Here is a 16,611-nt window from a genome sequence, read left to right as displayed (position 1 = left end):
ATTGCTAGAAAAATTACGGTATGTTTCTGTAATTGTCACAACAGTTTGCATTTTTAACAGCTACTAACTATATTAAAGATGAGTGCAAAAACTACAGTATGTACTACTAGAAAAATTACAGCATATTACTGTTAATAGTATTACAAGACTTTTTTTAACAGCAGGGCAATGTAAATTTTCTGATAACCCCCCCCCCCCCAGTAAAAATTACATTTTTTCCTAATTATCTTATTTACGGTAATTACTTGTTAAAGAAACAGTCTAAAACTGATTTCCAATTTACGGTTTTAAATTTTCATGGTTTACTTTATTTAACTGTAAAATTTACGGATATTTTTGACAGTGTAGGAAGAAAGCAATGTTCATAGTATGGTTTTATTTTCGTCTGAAATAACACTTTGTCTTTTCTAGCTGTCATGGTAACTCAAAGCGGAAAAAAAGAGCCGCATTTGCGCATGCGGTTGTGACGTCAGCGCGGCAGGTGCAAAGAGCCCACTGTAATAAACAAAGATGATTTTCTTTTTGTTCCTCTACCGCCCTCTTGTGGTCGCAGCTGATAATGATCCATCTAGCACGCAAATGCTAAGATGACGTTCGGCGTCCAAACAACAATGAGAAGAATCATGGATGAAAAAGCCAAATTTCAGCACAAATTTTAAACATTATTCAATACACAACTTGTTGTTTCTATATTCTGTTTCACATCTTTCAGAAAGTAACCGATAATAATAACTAAATGTCTATAATACTTGTGGTTTTCTTTACATAAGTTCTAAACAAATCAAATCATAAAAACGCTGATGACCGCTGACCGCTTCTGTACTCAGAAGCTGAGTTGATGCTTCCGAGTACGATTCGCATATTTAAAAGCGAATCGTGTCCAATTTCCAGCACCGGGCTCACTTATAGAAGTGAGGATTTTTCTGTTCTAATTTGAAAATGAAATGAGAAAAGAACTGGGAACAAAAACAAGATAAGAAAAAAAACCCAGAAGGTGCAACAAACCTTCAGCAGCCTCATCTTGTTTATGTCAGCTAATGACGTCATCATTTACAATAACAAATAGCCCATAAAAGCATCACTTGGACCCAGAGTCTACCTGACTTTTGTCAATTGACTTGTTCTACATTAAACCCACAGTCCATTTCTTATTCTGTATACCATCTGAGGCCCGATTGTTATCCTGACCGTATGGGTCCGATTTGAAGTGATGTTATTTATTATTTAGCGTTTGGTGAAATATGCATTTTCATATCAGTCAGGTAATTATAAACCCCGTATTGTTAACTATTACATCATAAATATACCATATATGATGCAGTTTTTTCCTATTTCTCTCTTTAATGACACACTTCCACCCCTCCTAGATGAATTAGATGAATCGGTTCATTTCTACAGCAGGTAGAGATAAGACAGAACCAGCAGGACACTGACCAGCCAATCGGATGTTCTCCTGACTGAGAAAGTGGGATAATATCTCATCTCTGCGGTAAGTTGGGTTTTTAAAGCTCTTCGTAGCCTCTTAAAACATCCTGATGAAAAATGAATCAAACCTACTTTAGACAACTGAGAATCAACAACCAGACAGTCAAGACATAATATGTTAGATATCACTGTTTTAAATTTGTTTTAAATTTAGGTGGGTTTCCTTTTTTTTAAAAGAAAAAAAGGAAAACTAGAAAGAAAATGTATTTATAATAAAGCAGATGTTGAGTTTCTCTAATAAATGAAACCTGGACTCTGAAAACACTGATATAAAGGTCTAATAAAAACACAAGATATTTATTAAGTTTTATTGTTACAGGAGCAATGAAGAAATATTTTAGTAAACAATTATATGGTTTCATTTCAAAGGTTAAGTTTTAATGTTTTAAAACTTTCCTCTGACAACTCCTGATAGTTTTTTATGTTTTCTAAACTCTAAGTGTTTAGAAACGCTAACATGTTGTACATATGTGTAACTACTGTATGTAGTTGTAAATGATTGTCTCAGAGCTGAATCCTCTTTGGTTCTGATTGGTCCATTCAGAGAGAAACCAGCCGCTGAGCTGCAGTAGCGTCGAGGTCCAGTTCTCCCAGTGCAGTAGTTCAATCAGCCACTAGAGGGCGCCGGACGACTCCAGCTCCTCGTGGTTCTTCTTCAGCTGATTTTCTGCAGGTTTTCTGCTTTCTTGGGTTGATAAACAGGAAGTCTGAGGATGGCAGCTTCACCTTCATCGTCCTCCTCTTCCTCAGCTGCAGCATCAGTGATCCTAGAGGTCCAGTTCATCTCCTGCTGATGCTTCCAGTTCTTCTGGGTTTCTGCTGCTCAGCTTCTGATCTGCTTCACTGACAGCTTCAACTTTTCTGTCTGGACCAACAGATGATTGATTTGCTGCTGGAAACGGTGATGGTGCAGCAGATCCTGCAGGGGGCGCTCTGGGGCCTCAGTGTTCAGGTCGGTTACAGTCACATCTCCCAGACTCCTGAAACTATTGGTTCCTTCCTGAAATGATTTCCTGCAACAAAATGTTGGCTGGCAATGACCTGAACACTGAGCAAAACCTGAAAAAGTTCAAATCTGACCTACAGTTTTACAGCTCAACTCATGACAATAAAGGTGTTTGTTGTCACCTGAAAGGGGGAGGAGCCTAAGGTGTTGGTGGTTTCAAACAGACCTGGAGCTCAGGGTCTGAAGAGAGCAGCGCTGGCCGGCATCCAGACCAGGGTAGGTTAGGATTCATCCTAATTAATGTGAAGTTTTACTCATCTCTGTTTTTGTCTTCCAACAGGTTGTGGATCACAAGCTGTATGGCAGCAGAGCTGAGTTTGATGCCACCATTGACCTTCTCCTTAAAGAGTTTGGAGTGGAACTGGTCTGCCTTGCTGGTTTCATGAGGATCCTGACTGGGATCTTTGTGAAAAAATGGCATGGTAAAAGTCTGTTCATGTGTAAAGTTTTATTGTGTTTAAAAATAAAATGTATTTTTGTGCTGGTTTTTTCTTTTGTACCCAAGTAACTGTAACTTTAACTTTAGGGAGGCTCCTCAACATTCATCCCTCCCTGCTGCCTTCATTCAAAGGGGTCAATGCCCAGCAACAGGCTCTCCAGGCCAGAGTGCTGATAACTGGGTGCACCGTCCACTTTGTAGCTGTAAGTGTTGCGCTAACACATATAAAGCTCATCAAATAAATCCACACAATAAAAGTTCTTCTGTTCTTCTAGGAAGAGGTTGATGCAGGCGCCGTCGTGGTCCAGGAAGCCGTTCCGGTGTTGGTTGGAGACACAGAGGAAAGTCTGTCAGCCAGAATCAGGGAGGCCGAGCACAAAGCGTTCCCTAAAGCTCTGGAGCTGGTGGCCAGTGGAGCGGTGCAACTGGGACCAGATGGAAACATAGTCTGGAAGCAAGAGCGTTGAAATGTCTCTACTAATGCATGTCTGACTAATGATCAGAAACCATAGTTTACAATAAAGTACATCACTGTCAATTGTACTCCTTACATTTAGGACTCTTACCCGTCACCTCTGCTGGTTTCTATGGAAACGCAGGACCGACAACCTCTCATTCCCAGCTCTGGTTGACAGGCGGGTCTCTCCTTCCAGCCCAAACTGGCTCATTAAACTGATAATCTCCTCTGTGGGGAAACAAAGCCTTTAGTTTCTCATTAGGATTAGTTTTTGCATCATAAGCTATTCTACTGACCTGGCTTGTTCTCGGCGATGGTGACGAGGTAAAACAGGCCTTTACTGGAGAGCAGCTGAGGAACCAGAGGGAGGAACCTGTCGGTGACCCGTCTGGCTCGCTCTCCTCCGGCCCACGCCGCCTCTACACCTCTGCTGCCCACCTGAACGGTTCAACAGGTCATTAGATACTCATCTAAGAATTTATCTATCTAGCTACATACATACATACCTCTTCTGATGGAGTGACCACATATGGAGGATTGAAGAGGACGACGTCCACCTTCCCACTAAGCCTTGGCAAAAGACTCTGCACCTGCAAAACAGAGATCATGTTACTATTTCAAACATTACTAATTGCTTCCTTGGACTTACAATGACACTGTGTAACTCTTTCCTTCATAATGCTTTGCTTAAGTCACACTTTCATTAAAAAACATATGCATAAACTTCTGGAACTTTTCTCCGTGATCTGTACCAGGTCTGTGATGACGGGCTGCAGGGCGACCCGGTTACAGCAGGCGGTTCTGGCTGTGCACTGAGCTGCAGCTGGATTCACGTCGGTGCAGCTGCAAGTCACAAATAACATTAGAGGAGAGCTGGTTTGACTTTACTGTCATCATGCAGCACTGCTTACTCTTTTAGTGAGTTTCTAAATTGCACATCTTCAGTTTTTGTAATGACGTTCTTTTCTGAAGCAAACCATCATACTATGTCATTCTTTATCTGCATTAAGAACATGGCACTGTCTCTTCAATGATTCCTATCAAAGTAGGCTTCGTTTCACAAAATAATCTCCATGTTCTTAAAGAGCAGATTATGCTCTAACATACTTTAGTGTTACAAGATTAATACGTAGCTCTTCCTGAAACCTTTTCTGGTTATTCTTACTCTATTTGAGGAATTTCTTTTTATTTACTACATGTATTGATAACAGAGTGAAGTGAGGTGAAGGAAGCAGTAACTTTAACTCCATCTCTTTTACTCATTTGGAGTATAGAGGCCCACAGAAAGAGCTGAGACCACATTTGACTTTGAAACATACTTTAAGGTAGATCAATGACAAAATAATATATTTACACCATGGCCTAAACAACTCTATATACAGAATCCTGATGACTCTCAAGAGGGAGGAGTTTGTCTGCTATCCCCAGGCTTTGTGTTAATTGTTGCCTGCCACCATAGAGCTACTACTGACAGTGAGAGGGAAGCTGTGAGGTGACATGAAACATCTCTGGACCAAGTCTATTGAGTCTTAATGTGTGGTAAATTCACTACATATTTATGTATGTAAAAGACACACTCTACTGTGATGACACTACACTTTTATATAATAATAGATAAAAACACACATACATAGACTGCTCTAATCCTAAATACACAGAGAATCAGTTGTGTCATTCATAGTGAATGTAGGCGCTGTGGCTACATATATTAACATTAACTACCTACATTCATATTATTATGTTCTTCAGTATTTGCCAATAAACACCACTCATTATTTCACAAGCTGGACTCGAACACAGGATTCATGTGTCCAAAGCACAGGCACTATCCGTTGTGCCAACCACGCAACTGAAAACTGATGGATTCAAACTTGTACAAGTGCCACTAAGGAGATTTTGCGTACAAAATTATGATAACAGGTCACAAGGCTGGACTCGAACACAGGATTCATGTGTCCAAAGCACAGTACACTATCCATTGTGCCAACCAAGCAACTGAAAACTGATCGATTCGAACTTGTACAAGTACCACTAAGCAGACTTTGCTTACAAAATTATTACAGGTCACAAGCTGGGACTCGAACACAGGATTCATGTGTCCAAAGCACAGACACTATCCATTGTGCCAAACAAGCGAACTGAAAACTGATCGATTCAAACTTGTACAACTACCACTAAACGGATTTTGGCTTAGCAAAATTATGATAAACAGGTCACAAGCTGGACTCGAACACAGGATTCATGTGTCCAAAGCACAGACACTATCCATTGGGCCAACCAAGCAACTGAAAACTGAGCGATTCAAACTTGTACAAGTACCACTAAGCAGACTTTGCTTACAAAATTATGATAACAGGTCACAAGGTGGACTCGAACACAGGATTCATGTGTGCAAAGCACAGACACTATCCATTGGGCCAAACAAGCAACTGAAAACTGATCGATTCAAACTTGTACAAGTACCACTAAGCAGATTTTGCTTACAAAATTATGATAACAGGTAACAAGCTGGACTCGAACACAGGATTCATGTGTCGATTCAAACTTGTACAAGTACCACTAAGCAGATTTTGCTTACAAAATTATGATAACAGGTAACAAGCTGGACTCAAACACAGGATTCATGTGTCGATTCAGACTTGTACAAGTGCCACTAAGCAGATTTTGCTTACAAAATTATGATAACAGGTCACAAGGTGGACTCGAATACAGGATTCATGTGTCCAAAGCACAGACAGTATCCATTAGGCCAACCAAGGAACTGAAAACTGATCGATTCGAACTTGTATAAGTATACAGTAAGCAGATTTTGCTTACAAAAGGATGATAACAGGTCACAAGCTGGACTCGAACACAGGATTCATGTGTCCAAAGCACAGTCACTATCCATTGTGCCAACCAAGCAACTGAAAACTGATCGATTCAAACTTGTACAAGTACCACTAAGTAGATTTTGCTTACAAAATTATTATAACAGGTCACAAGCTGGAATCGAACACAGGATTCATGTGTCCAAAGCACAGTCACTATGCATTGTGCCAACCAAGCAACTGAAAACTGATCGATTCAAACTTGTACAAGTACCACTAAGCAGATTTTGCTTACAAAATTATGATAAAATGTCAAAAGCTGGACTCGAACACAGGATTCATGTGTCCAAAGCACAGACACTATCCATTGTGCCAACCAAGCAATTGAAAACTGATCGATTCAAATTTGTACAACTACCACTAAGCAGACTTTGTTAACAAAATTATTATAACAGGTAACAAACTGGGCTCGAACACACGATTCATGTGTCCAAAGCACAGACAGTATCCATTAGGCCAACCAAGGAACTGAAAACTGATCGATTCGAACTTGTACAAGTACCACTAAGCAGACTTTGCTTACAAAATTATTATAACAGGTCACAAGCTGGACTCGAACACAGGATTCATGTGTCCAAAGCGCAGAAACTATCCATTGTGCCAACCAAGCAACTGAAAACTGATCGATTCAAACTTGTACAAGTACCACTAAGTAGATTTTGCTTACAAAATTATTATAACAGGTCACAAGCTGGAATCGAACACAGTATTCATGTGTCCAAAGCACAGTCACTATCCATTGTGCCAACCAAGCAACTGAAAACTGATCGATTCAAACTTGTACAAGTACCACTAAGCAGATTTTGCTTACAAAATTATGATAAAATGTCAAAAGCTGGACTCGAACACAGGATTCATGTGTCCAAAGCACAGACACTATCCATTGTGCCAACCAAGCAACTGAAAACTGATCGATTCAAATTTGTACAAGTACCACTAAGCAGATTTTGCTTACAAAATTATGATAACAGGTAACAAGCTGGACTCGAACACAGGATTCATGGGTCGATTCAAACTTGTACAAGTACCACTAAGTAGATTTTGCTTACAAAATTATGATAACAGGTCACAAGCTGGAATCGAACACAGGATTCATGTGTCCAAAGCACAGTCACTATCCATTGTGCCAACCAAGCAAGTGAAAACTGATCGATTCACACTTGTACAAGTACCACTAAGCAGATTTTGCTTACAAAATTATGATAAAATGTCACAAGCTGGACTCGAACACAGGATTCATGTGTCCAAAGCACAGACACTATCCATTGTGCCAACCAACCAACTGAAAACTGATCGATTCAAATTTGTACAACTACCACTAAGCAGACTTTGTTAACAATATTATTGTAACAGGTCACAAGCTGGCCTCAAACACAGGATTCATGTGTCCAAAGCACAGACACTATCCATTGTGCCAACGAAGCGACTGAAAACTGATCGATTCGAACGTGTACAAGTGCCACTAAGCGGATTTTGCTTTAAAAAATTATGATAACATGTCAAGAGCTGGACTCGAACACAGGATTCATGTGTTCGAAGCACAAACACTATGCATTGTGCCAACCAAGCAACTGAAAACTGATCGATTCAAACTTGTACAAGTACCACTAAGCAGATTTTGCTTACAAAGTTATTATAACAGGTCACAAGCTGGAATCGAACACAGGATTCATGTGTCCAAAGCATAGTCACTATCCATTGTGCCAACCAAGCAACTGAAAACTGATCGATTCAAACTTGTACAACTACCACTAAGCAGACTTTGTTAACAAAATTATTATAACAGGTCACAAGCTGGGCTCGAACACAGGATTCATGTGTCCAAAGCACAGACACTATCCATTGTGCCAACCAAGCGACTGAAAACTGATCCATTCGAACTTGTACAAGTGCCACTAAGCGGATTTTGCTTTAAAAAATTATGATAACATGTCAAGAGCTGGACTCGAACACAGGATTCATGTGTTCGAAGCACAAACACTATGCATTGTGCCAACCAAGCAACTGAAAACTGATCGATTCAAACTTGTACAAGTACCACTAAGCAGATTTTGCTTACAAAATTATTATAACAGGTCACAAGCTGGAATCGAACATAGGATTCATGTGTCCAAAGCATAGTCACTATCCATTGTGCCAACCAAGCAACTGAAAACTGATCGATTCAAACTTGTACAACTACCACTAAGCAGACTTTGTTAACAAAATTATTATAACAGGTCACAAGCTGGGCTCGAACACAGGATTCATGTGTCCAAAGCACAGACACTATCCATTGTGCCAACCAAGCGACTGAAAACTGATCCATTCGAACTTGTACAAGTGCCACTAAGCGGATTTTGCTTTAAAAAATTATGATAACATGTCAAGAGCTGGACTCGAACACAGGATTCATGTGTTCGAAGCACAAACACTACGCATTGTGCCAACCAAGCAACTGAAAACTGATCGACTCAAACTTGTACAAGTACCACTAAGCAGATTTTGCTTACAAAATTATTATAACAGGTCACAAGCTGGAAACGAACACAGGATTCATGTGTCCAAAGCACAGACACTATCCATTGTGCCAATCAAGCAACTGAAAACTGATCGATTCAAATTTGTACAAGTACCACTAAGCAGATTTTGCTTACAGAATTATGATAATATGTCACAAGCTGGACTCGAACACAGGATTCATGTGTCCAAAGCACAGACACTAACCTTTGTGCCAACAAAGCAACTGAAAACTGATCGATTCAAATTTGTACAACTACCACTAAGCAGACTTTGTTAACAAAATTATTATAACAGGTCACAAGCTGGACTCGAACACAGGATTCATGTGTCGATTAAAACTTGTACAAGTACCACTAAGTAGATTTTGCTTACAAAATTATGATAACAGGTCACAAGCTGGAATCGAACACAGGATTAATGTGTCCAAAGCACAGTCACTATCCATTGTGCCAACCAAGCAACTGAAAACTGATCGATTCACACTTGTACAAGTACCACTAAGCAGATTTTGCTTACAAAATTATGATAAAATGTCACAAGCTGGACTCGAACACAGGATTCATGTGTCCAAAGGACAGACACTATCCATTGTGCCAACCAAGCAACTGAAAACTGATCGATTCAAACTTGTACAAGTACCACTAAGCAGATTTTGCTTACAAATGTATGATAAAATGTAACAAGCTGGACTCGAACACAGGATTCATGTGTCCAAAGCACAGACACTATGCATTGTGCCAACCAAGCAACTGAAAACTGATCGGTTCAAATTTGTACAACTACCACTAAGCAGACTTTGTTAACAAATTTATGCTAACAGGTAACAAGCTGGACTCGAACACAGGATTCATGGGTCGATTCAAACTGGTACAAGTACCACTAAGTAGATTTTGCTTACAAAATTATGATAAAATGTCACAAGCTGGAATCGAACACAGGATTCATGTGTCCAAAGCACAGTCACTATCCATTGTGCCAACCAAGCAACTGAAAACTGATCGATTCAAACTTGTACAAGTACCACTAAGCAGATTTTGCTTACAAAATTATGATAAAATGTCAAAAGCTGGACTCGAAGACAGGATTCATGTGTCCAAAGCACAGACACTATCCATTGTGCCAACCAAGCAACTGAAAACTGATCGATTCAAATTTGTACAAGTACCACTAAGCAGATTTTGCTTACAAAATTATGATAACAGGTAACAAGCTGGACTCGAACACAGGATTCATGGGTCGATTCAAACTTGTACAAGTACCACTAAGTAGATTTTGCTTACAAAATTATGATAACAGGTCACAAGCTGGAATCGAACACAGGATTCATGTGTCCAAAGCACAGTCACTATCCATTGTGCCAACCAAGCAAGTGAAAACTGATCGATTCACACTTGTACAAGTACCACTAAGCAGATTTTGCTTACAAAATTATGATAAAATGTCACAAGCTGGACTCGAACACAGGATTCATGTGTCCAAAGCACAGACACTATCCATTGTGCCAACCAAGCAACTGAAAACTGATCGATTCAAATTTGTACAACTACCACTAAGCAGACTTTGTTAACAATATTATTGTAACAGGTCACAAGCTGGCCTCAAACACAGGATTCATGTGTCCAAAGCACAGACACTATCCATTGTGCCAACCAAGCGACTGAAAACTGATCGATTCGAACGTGTACAAGTGCCACTAAGCGGATTTTGCTTTAAAAAATTATGATAACATGTCAAGAGCTGGACTCGAACACAAGATTCATGTGTTCGAAGCACAAACACTATGCATTGTGCCAACCAAGCAACTGAAAACTGATCGATTCAAACTTGTACAAGTACCACTAAGCAGATTTTGCTTACAAAATTATTATAACAGGTCACAAGCTGGAATCGAACGCAGGATTCATGTGTCCAAAGCATAGTCACTATCCATGTGTGCCAACCAAGCAACTGAAAACTAATCGATTCAAACTTGTACAACTACCACTAAGCAGACTTTGTTAACAAAATTATTATAACAGGTCACAAGCTGGGCTCGAACACAGGATTCATGTGTCCAAAGCACAGACACTATCCATTGTGCCAACCAAGCGACTGAAAACTGATCCATTCGAACTTGTACAAGTGCCACTAAGCGGATTTTGCTTTAAAAAATTATGATAACATGTCAAGAGCTGGACTCGAACACAGGATTCATGTGTTCGAAGCACAAACACTATGCATTGTGCCAACCAAGCAACTGAAAACTGATCGATTCAAACTTGTACAAGTACCACTAAGCAGATTTTGCTTACAAAATTATTATAACAGGTCACAAGCTGGAATCGAACACAGGATTCATGTGTCCAAAGCATAGTCACTATCCATTGTGCCAACCAAGCAACTGAAAACTGATCGATTCAAACTTGTACAACTACCACTAAGCAGACTTTGTTAACAAAATTATTATAACAGGTCACAAGCTGGGCTCGAACACAGGATTCATGTGTCCAAAGCACAGACACTATCCATTGTGCCAACCAAGCGACTGAAAACTGATCCATTCGAACTTGTACAAGTGCCACTAAGCGGATTTTGCTTTAAAAAATTATGATAACATGTCAAGAGCTGGACTCGAACACAGGATTCATGTGTTCGAAGCACAAACACTACGCATTGTGCCAACCAAGCAACTGAAAACTGATCGACTCAAACTTGTACAAGTACCACTAAGCAGATTTTGCTTACAAAATTATTATAACAGGTCACAAGCTGGAATCGAACACAGGATTAATGTGTCCAAAGCACAGTCACTATCCATTGTGCCAACCAAGCAACTGAAAACTGATCGATTCAAATTTGTACAAGTACCACTAAGCAGATTTTGCTTACAGAATTATGATATGTCACAAGCTGGACTCGAACACAGGATTCATGTGTCCAAAGCACAGACACTATCCTTTGTGCCAACAAAGCAACTGAAAACTGATCGATTCAAATTTGTACAACTACCACTAAGCAGACTTTGTTAACAAAATTATTATAACAGGTCACAAGCAGGACTCGAACACAGGATTCATGTGTCGATTAAAACTTGTACAAGTACCACTAAGTAGATTTTGCTTACAAAATTATGATAACAGGTCACAAGCTGGAATCGAACACAGGATTAATGTGTCCAAAGCACAGTCACTATCCATTGTGCCAACCAAGCAACTGAAAACTGATCGATTCACACTTGTACAAGTACCACTAAGCAGATTTTGCTTACAAAATTATGATAAAATGTCACAAGCTGGACTCGAACACAGGATTCATGTGTCCAAAGGACAGACACTATCCATTGTGCCAACCAAGCAACTGAAAACTGATCGATTCAAACTTGTACAACTACCACTAAGCAGATTTTGCTTACAAATGTATGATAAAATGTAACAAGCTGGACTAGAACACAGGATTCATGTGTCCAAAGAACAGACACTATGCATTGTGCCAACCAAGCAACTGAAAACTGATCGATTCAAATTTGTACAACTACCACTAAGCAGACTTTGTTAACAAATTTATGATAACAGGTAACAAGCTGGACTCGAACACAGGATTCATGGGTCGATTCAAACTTGTACAAGTACCACTAAGTAGATTTTGCTTACAAAATTATGATAAAATGTCACAAGCTGGACTCGAACACAGGATTCATGTGTCCAAAGCACAGACACTATCCATTGTGCCAACCAAGCAATTGAAAACTGATCGATTCAAATTTGTACAACTACCACTAGGCAGACTTTGTTAACAAAATTATTATAAAATGTCAAAAGCTGGACTCGAACACAGGATTCATGTGTCCAAAGCACAGACCCTATCCATTGCGACAACCAAGAAACTGAAAATTTATCCATTCAAACTTGTACAAGTACCACTAAGTAGATTTTGCTTACAAAATTATGATAAAATGTCACAAGCTGGACTCGAACACAGGATTCATGTGTCCAAAGCACAGACACTATCCATTGTGCCAACCAAGCAACTGAAAACTGATCGATTCAAATTTGTACAACTACCACTAAGCAGACTTTGTTAACAAAATTATTATAAAATGTCAAAAGCTGGACTCGAACACAGGATTCATGTGTCCAAAGCACAGACACTATCCATTGCGACAACCAAGAAACTGAAAATTGATCCATTCAAACTTGTACAAGTACCACTAAGTAGATTTTGCTTACAAAATTATGATAAAATGTCACAAGCTGGACTCGAACACAGGATTCATGTGTCCAAAGCACAGAAACTATCCATTGTGCCAACCAATGAACTGAAAACTGATAGATTCAAACTTGTACAAGTACCACTAAGTAGATTTTGCTTACAAAATTATGATAACAGGTCACAAGCTGGAATCGAACACAGGATTAATGTGTCCAAAGCACAGTCACTATCCATTGTGCCAACCAAGCAACTGAAAACTGATCGATTCAAACTTGTACAAGTACCACTAAGCAGATTTTGCTTACACAATTATGATAAAATGTCACAAGCTGGACTCGAACACAGGATTCATGTGTCCAAAGCACAGACACTATGCATTGTGCCAACCAAGCAACTGAAAACTGATCGATTCAAATTTGTACAACTACCACTAAGCAGACTTTGTTAACAAATTTATGATAACAGGTAACAAGCTGGACTCGAACACAGGATTCATGGGTCGATTCAAACTTGTACAAGAACCACTAAGCAGATTTTGCTTACAGAATTATGATAATATGTCACAAGCTGCACTCGAACACAGGATTCATGTGTCCAAAGCACAGACACTATCCTTTGTGCCAACAAAGCAACTGAAAACTGATCGATACAAATTTGTACAACTACCACTAAGCAGACTTTGTTAACAAAATTATTATAACAGGTCACAAGCTGGACTCGAACACAGGATTCATGTGTCCCTCACTCAACTCCAGGTAGAGGGAGAGACCCCCCGGGGTCACTCACTCAAGCTAGGCGGAGAGAGGGAGCCCAGGGCCCCTCACTCAACTCCAGGTAGAGGGAGAGACCCCCCGGGGTCACTCACTCAAGCTAGGCGGAGAGAGGGAGCCCAGGGCCCCTCACTCAACTCCAGGTAGAGGGAGAGACCCCCCGGGGGTCACTCACTCAAGCTAGGCGGAGAGAGGGAGCCCAGGGCCCCTCACTCAACTCCAGGTAGAGGGAGAGACCCCCCGGGGTCACTCACTCAAGCTAGGCGGAGAGAGGGAGCCCAGGGCCCCTCACTCAACTCCAGGTAGAGGGAGAGACCCCCCGGGGGTCACTCACTCAAGCTAGGCGGAGAGAGACCCCCCGGGGGCCCCTCACTCAACTCCAAGTAGAGGGAGAGACCCCCCGGGGTCACTCACTCAAGCTAGGCGGAGAGAGGGAGCCCAGGGCCCCTCACTCAACTCCAAGTAGAGGGAGAGACCCCCCGGGGTCACTCACTCAAGCTAGGCGGAGAGAGACCCCCCGGGGGCCCCTCACTCAACTCCAAGTAGAGGGAGAGACCCCCCGGGGGCCCCTCACTCAAGCTAGGCGGAGAGAGACCCCCCGGGGGCCCCTCACTCAACTCCAAGTAGAGGGAGAGACCCCCCGGGGGCCCCTCACTCAAGCTAGGCGGAGAGAGACCCCCCGGGGGCCCCTCACTCAACTCCAAGTAGAGGGAGAGACCCCCCGGGGGCCCCTCACTCAAGCTAGGCGGAGAGAGACCCCCCGGGGGCCCCTCACTCAACTCCAAGTAGAGGGAGAGACCCCCCGGGGGCCCCTCACTCAACTCCAAGTAGAGGGAGAGACCCCCCGGGGGCCCCTCACTCAAGCTAGGCGGAGAGAGACCCCCCGGGGGCCCCTCACTCAACTCCAAGTAGAGGGAGAGACCCCCCGGGGGCCCCTCACTCAAGCTAGGCGGAGAGAGACCCCCCGGGGGCCCCTCACTCAACTCCAAGTAGAGGGAGAGACCCCCCGGGGGCCCCTCACTCAAGCTAGGCGGAGAGAGACCCCCCGGGGGCCCCTCACTCAAGCTAGGCGGAGAGAGACCCCCCGGGGGCCCCTCACTCAACTCCAAGTAGAGGGAGAGACCCATGATGAAACCAAGGGGGCAAAACAGAGTCTCTCTCTCTCTCTCTCTCTCTCTCTCTCTCTCTCTCTCTCTCTCTGATCGATTCGAACTTGTACAAGTACCGCTAAGCCCATTTTGCTTACAAAATAATGATAACGGGTAACGAGCTGGACTCGAACAAAGGACTCATGTGTGCAAAGCGCAAACGCTATCCGTTGTGCCGACCGAGCGACTGAAAACTGATCGATTCGAACTTGTACAAGTACCGCTAAGCCCATTTTGCTTACAAAATAATGATAACATGTAACGAGCTGGACTCGAACAAAGGACTCATGTGTCCAAAGCGCAAACGCTATCCGTTGTGCCGACCGAGCGACTGAAAACTGATCGATTCGAACTTGTACAAGTACCGCTAAGCCCATTTTGCTTACAAAATAATGATAACTGGTAACGAGCTGGACTCGAACAAAGGACTCATGTGTCCAAAGCGCAAACGCTATCCGTTGTGCCGACCGAACGACTGAAAACTGATCGATTCGAACTTGTACAAGTACCGCTAAGCCCATTTTGCTTACAAAATAATGATAACATGTAACGAGCTGGACTCGAACAAAGGACTCATGTGTCCAAAGCGCAAACGCTATCCGTTGTGCCGACCGAGCGACTGAAAACTGATCGATTCGAACTTGTACAAGTACCGCTAAGCCCATTTTGCTTACAAAATAATGATAACTGGTAACGAGCTGGACTCGAACAAAGGACTCATGTGTCCAAAGCGCAAACGCTATCCGTTGTGCCGACCGAACGACTGAAAACTGATCGATTCGAACTTGTACAAGTACCGCTAAGCCCATTTTGCTTACAAAATAATGATAACGGGTCACGAGCTGGACTCGAACAAAGGACTCATGTGTCCAAAGCGCAAACGCTATCCGTTGTGCCGACCGAGCGACTGAAAACTGATCGATTCGAACTTGTACAAGTACCGCTAAGCCCATTTTGCTTACAAATAATGATAACATGTAACGAGCTGGACTCGAACAAAGGACTCATGTGTCCAAGCGCAAACGCTATCCGTTGATGCCGACCGAGCGACTGAAAACTGATCGATTCGAACTTGTACAAGTACCGCTAAGCCCATTTTGCTTACAAAATAATGATAACGGGTAACGAGCTGGACTCGAACAAAGGACTCATGTGTCCAAAGCGCAAACGCTATCCGTTGTGCCGACCGAACGACTGAAAACTGATCGATTCGAACTTGTACAAGTACCGCTAAGCCCATTTTGCTTACAAAATAATGATAACATGTAACGAGCTGGACTCGAACAAAGGACTCATGTGTCCAAAGCGCAAACGCTATCCGTTGTGCCGACCGAGCGACTGAAAACTGATCGATTCGAACTTGTACAAGTACCGCTAAGCCCATTTTGCTTACAAAATAATGATAACTGGTAACGAGCTGGACTCGAACAAAGGACTCATGTGTCCAAAGCGCAAACGCTATCCGTTGTGCCGACCGAACGACTGAAAACTGATCGATTCGAACTTGTACAAGTACCGCTAAGCCCATTTTGCTTACAAAATAATGATAACGGGTCACGAGCTGGACTCGAACAAAGGACTCATGTGTCCAAAGCGCAAACGCTATCCGTTGTGCCGACCGAGCGACTGAAAACTGATCGATTCGAACTTGTACAAGTACCGCTAAGCCCATTTTGCTTACAAAATAATGATAACATGTAACGAGCTGGACTCGAACAAAGGATTCATGTGTCCAAAGCGCAGACG

General features: G+C 42.1%; 3 protein-coding genes across 8 annotated transcripts; 1 reads left to right on the top strand and 2 right to left on the bottom strand.

The window, feature by feature from the left end:
* Positions 1-198: 198 nt before the first annotated feature.
* Positions 199-4,279, bottom strand: LOC114153832 (methyltransferase N6AMT1-like). 6 transcript variants are annotated; one of them, XM_028032609.1, is made up of 5 exons: positions 4,140-4,279; positions 3,894-3,977; positions 3,684-3,825; positions 3,497-3,615; positions 199-2,498 (listed from the first exon to the last, which is right to left on the bottom strand). In XM_028032609.1, exons 1-4 carry the CDS (start codon positions 4,248-4,250, stop codon positions 3,500-3,502), a joined length of 453 nt encoding a protein of 150 aa, XP_027888410.1. In that variant the 5' UTR covers positions 4,251-4,279; the 3' UTR covers positions 199-2,498; positions 3,497-3,499. The 6 variants fall into 6 exon arrangements, with proteins under 6 accessions (XP_027888410.1, XP_027888412.1, XP_027888413.1 ...); XM_028032611.1 differs by having other exon boundaries at positions 199-2,485; XM_028032612.1 differs by having other exon boundaries at positions 199-2,465.
* On the top strand, positions 2,512-3,468 carry LOC114153833 (trifunctional purine biosynthetic protein adenosine-3-like). The gene is made up of 4 exons (XM_028032613.1): positions 2,512-2,707; positions 2,772-2,913; positions 3,018-3,133; positions 3,206-3,468. The coding sequence occupies exons 2-4, from the start codon at positions 2,874-2,876 to the stop codon at positions 3,395-3,397; spliced, it is 348 nt and encodes a 115-aa protein (XP_027888414.1). The 5' UTR covers positions 2,512-2,707; positions 2,772-2,873; the 3' UTR covers positions 3,398-3,468.
* A 9,923-nt stretch (positions 4,280-14,202) lies between the features above and the next one.
* On the bottom strand, positions 14,203-14,844 carry LOC114153266 (U1 small nuclear ribonucleoprotein C-like). The gene has a single exon (XM_028031668.1). The coding sequence runs from the start codon at positions 14,842-14,844 to the stop codon at positions 14,203-14,205; it is 642 nt and encodes a 213-aa protein (XP_027887469.1).
* Positions 14,845-16,611: the final 1,767 nt, after the last annotated feature.

The sequence above is a fragment of the Xiphophorus couchianus genome, chromosome 11 (genome assembly GCF_001444195.1).
Source record: "Xiphophorus couchianus chromosome 11, X_couchianus-1.0, whole genome shotgun sequence".
In the NCBI taxonomy this organism is placed as follows: domain Eukaryota; kingdom Metazoa; phylum Chordata; class Actinopteri; order Cyprinodontiformes; family Poeciliidae; genus Xiphophorus; species Xiphophorus couchianus.
This window is presented reverse-complemented; position numbering and strand designations above follow the sequence as displayed.

Bases quoted from the DNA above. Each gene is read 5' to 3' on its own strand.
- LOC114153833 (XM_028032613.1), top strand. From the start codon at position 2,874: ATGAGGATCCTGACTGGGATCTTTGTGAAAAAATGGCATG. The intron at 2,914-3,017 runs GTAAAAGTCTGT...CTTTAACTTTAG, and splicing joins CTTTGTGAAAAAATGGCATG to GGAGGCTCCTCAACATTCAT. The intron at 3,134-3,205 runs GTAAGTGTTGCG...CTGTTCTTCTAG, and splicing joins GCACCGTCCACTTTGTAGCT to GAAGAGGTTGATGCAGGCGC.
- LOC114153832 (XM_028032609.1), bottom strand. From the start codon at position 4,250: ATGTTATTTGTGACTTGCAGCTGCACCGACGTGAATCCAGCTGCAGCT. The intron at 3,826-3,893 runs GTATGTATGTAT...TGAACCGTTCAG, and splicing joins TGGTCACTCCATCAGAAGAG to GTGGGCAGCAGAGGTGTAGA. The intron at 3,616-3,683 runs GTCAGTAGAATA...GTTTCCCCACAG, and splicing joins CATCGCCGAGAACAAGCCAG to AGGAGATTATCAGTTTAATG.
- LOC114153266 (XM_028031668.1), bottom strand. From the start codon at position 14,844: ATGGGTCTCTCCCTCTACTTGGAGTTGAGTGAGGGGCCCCCGGGGGGT.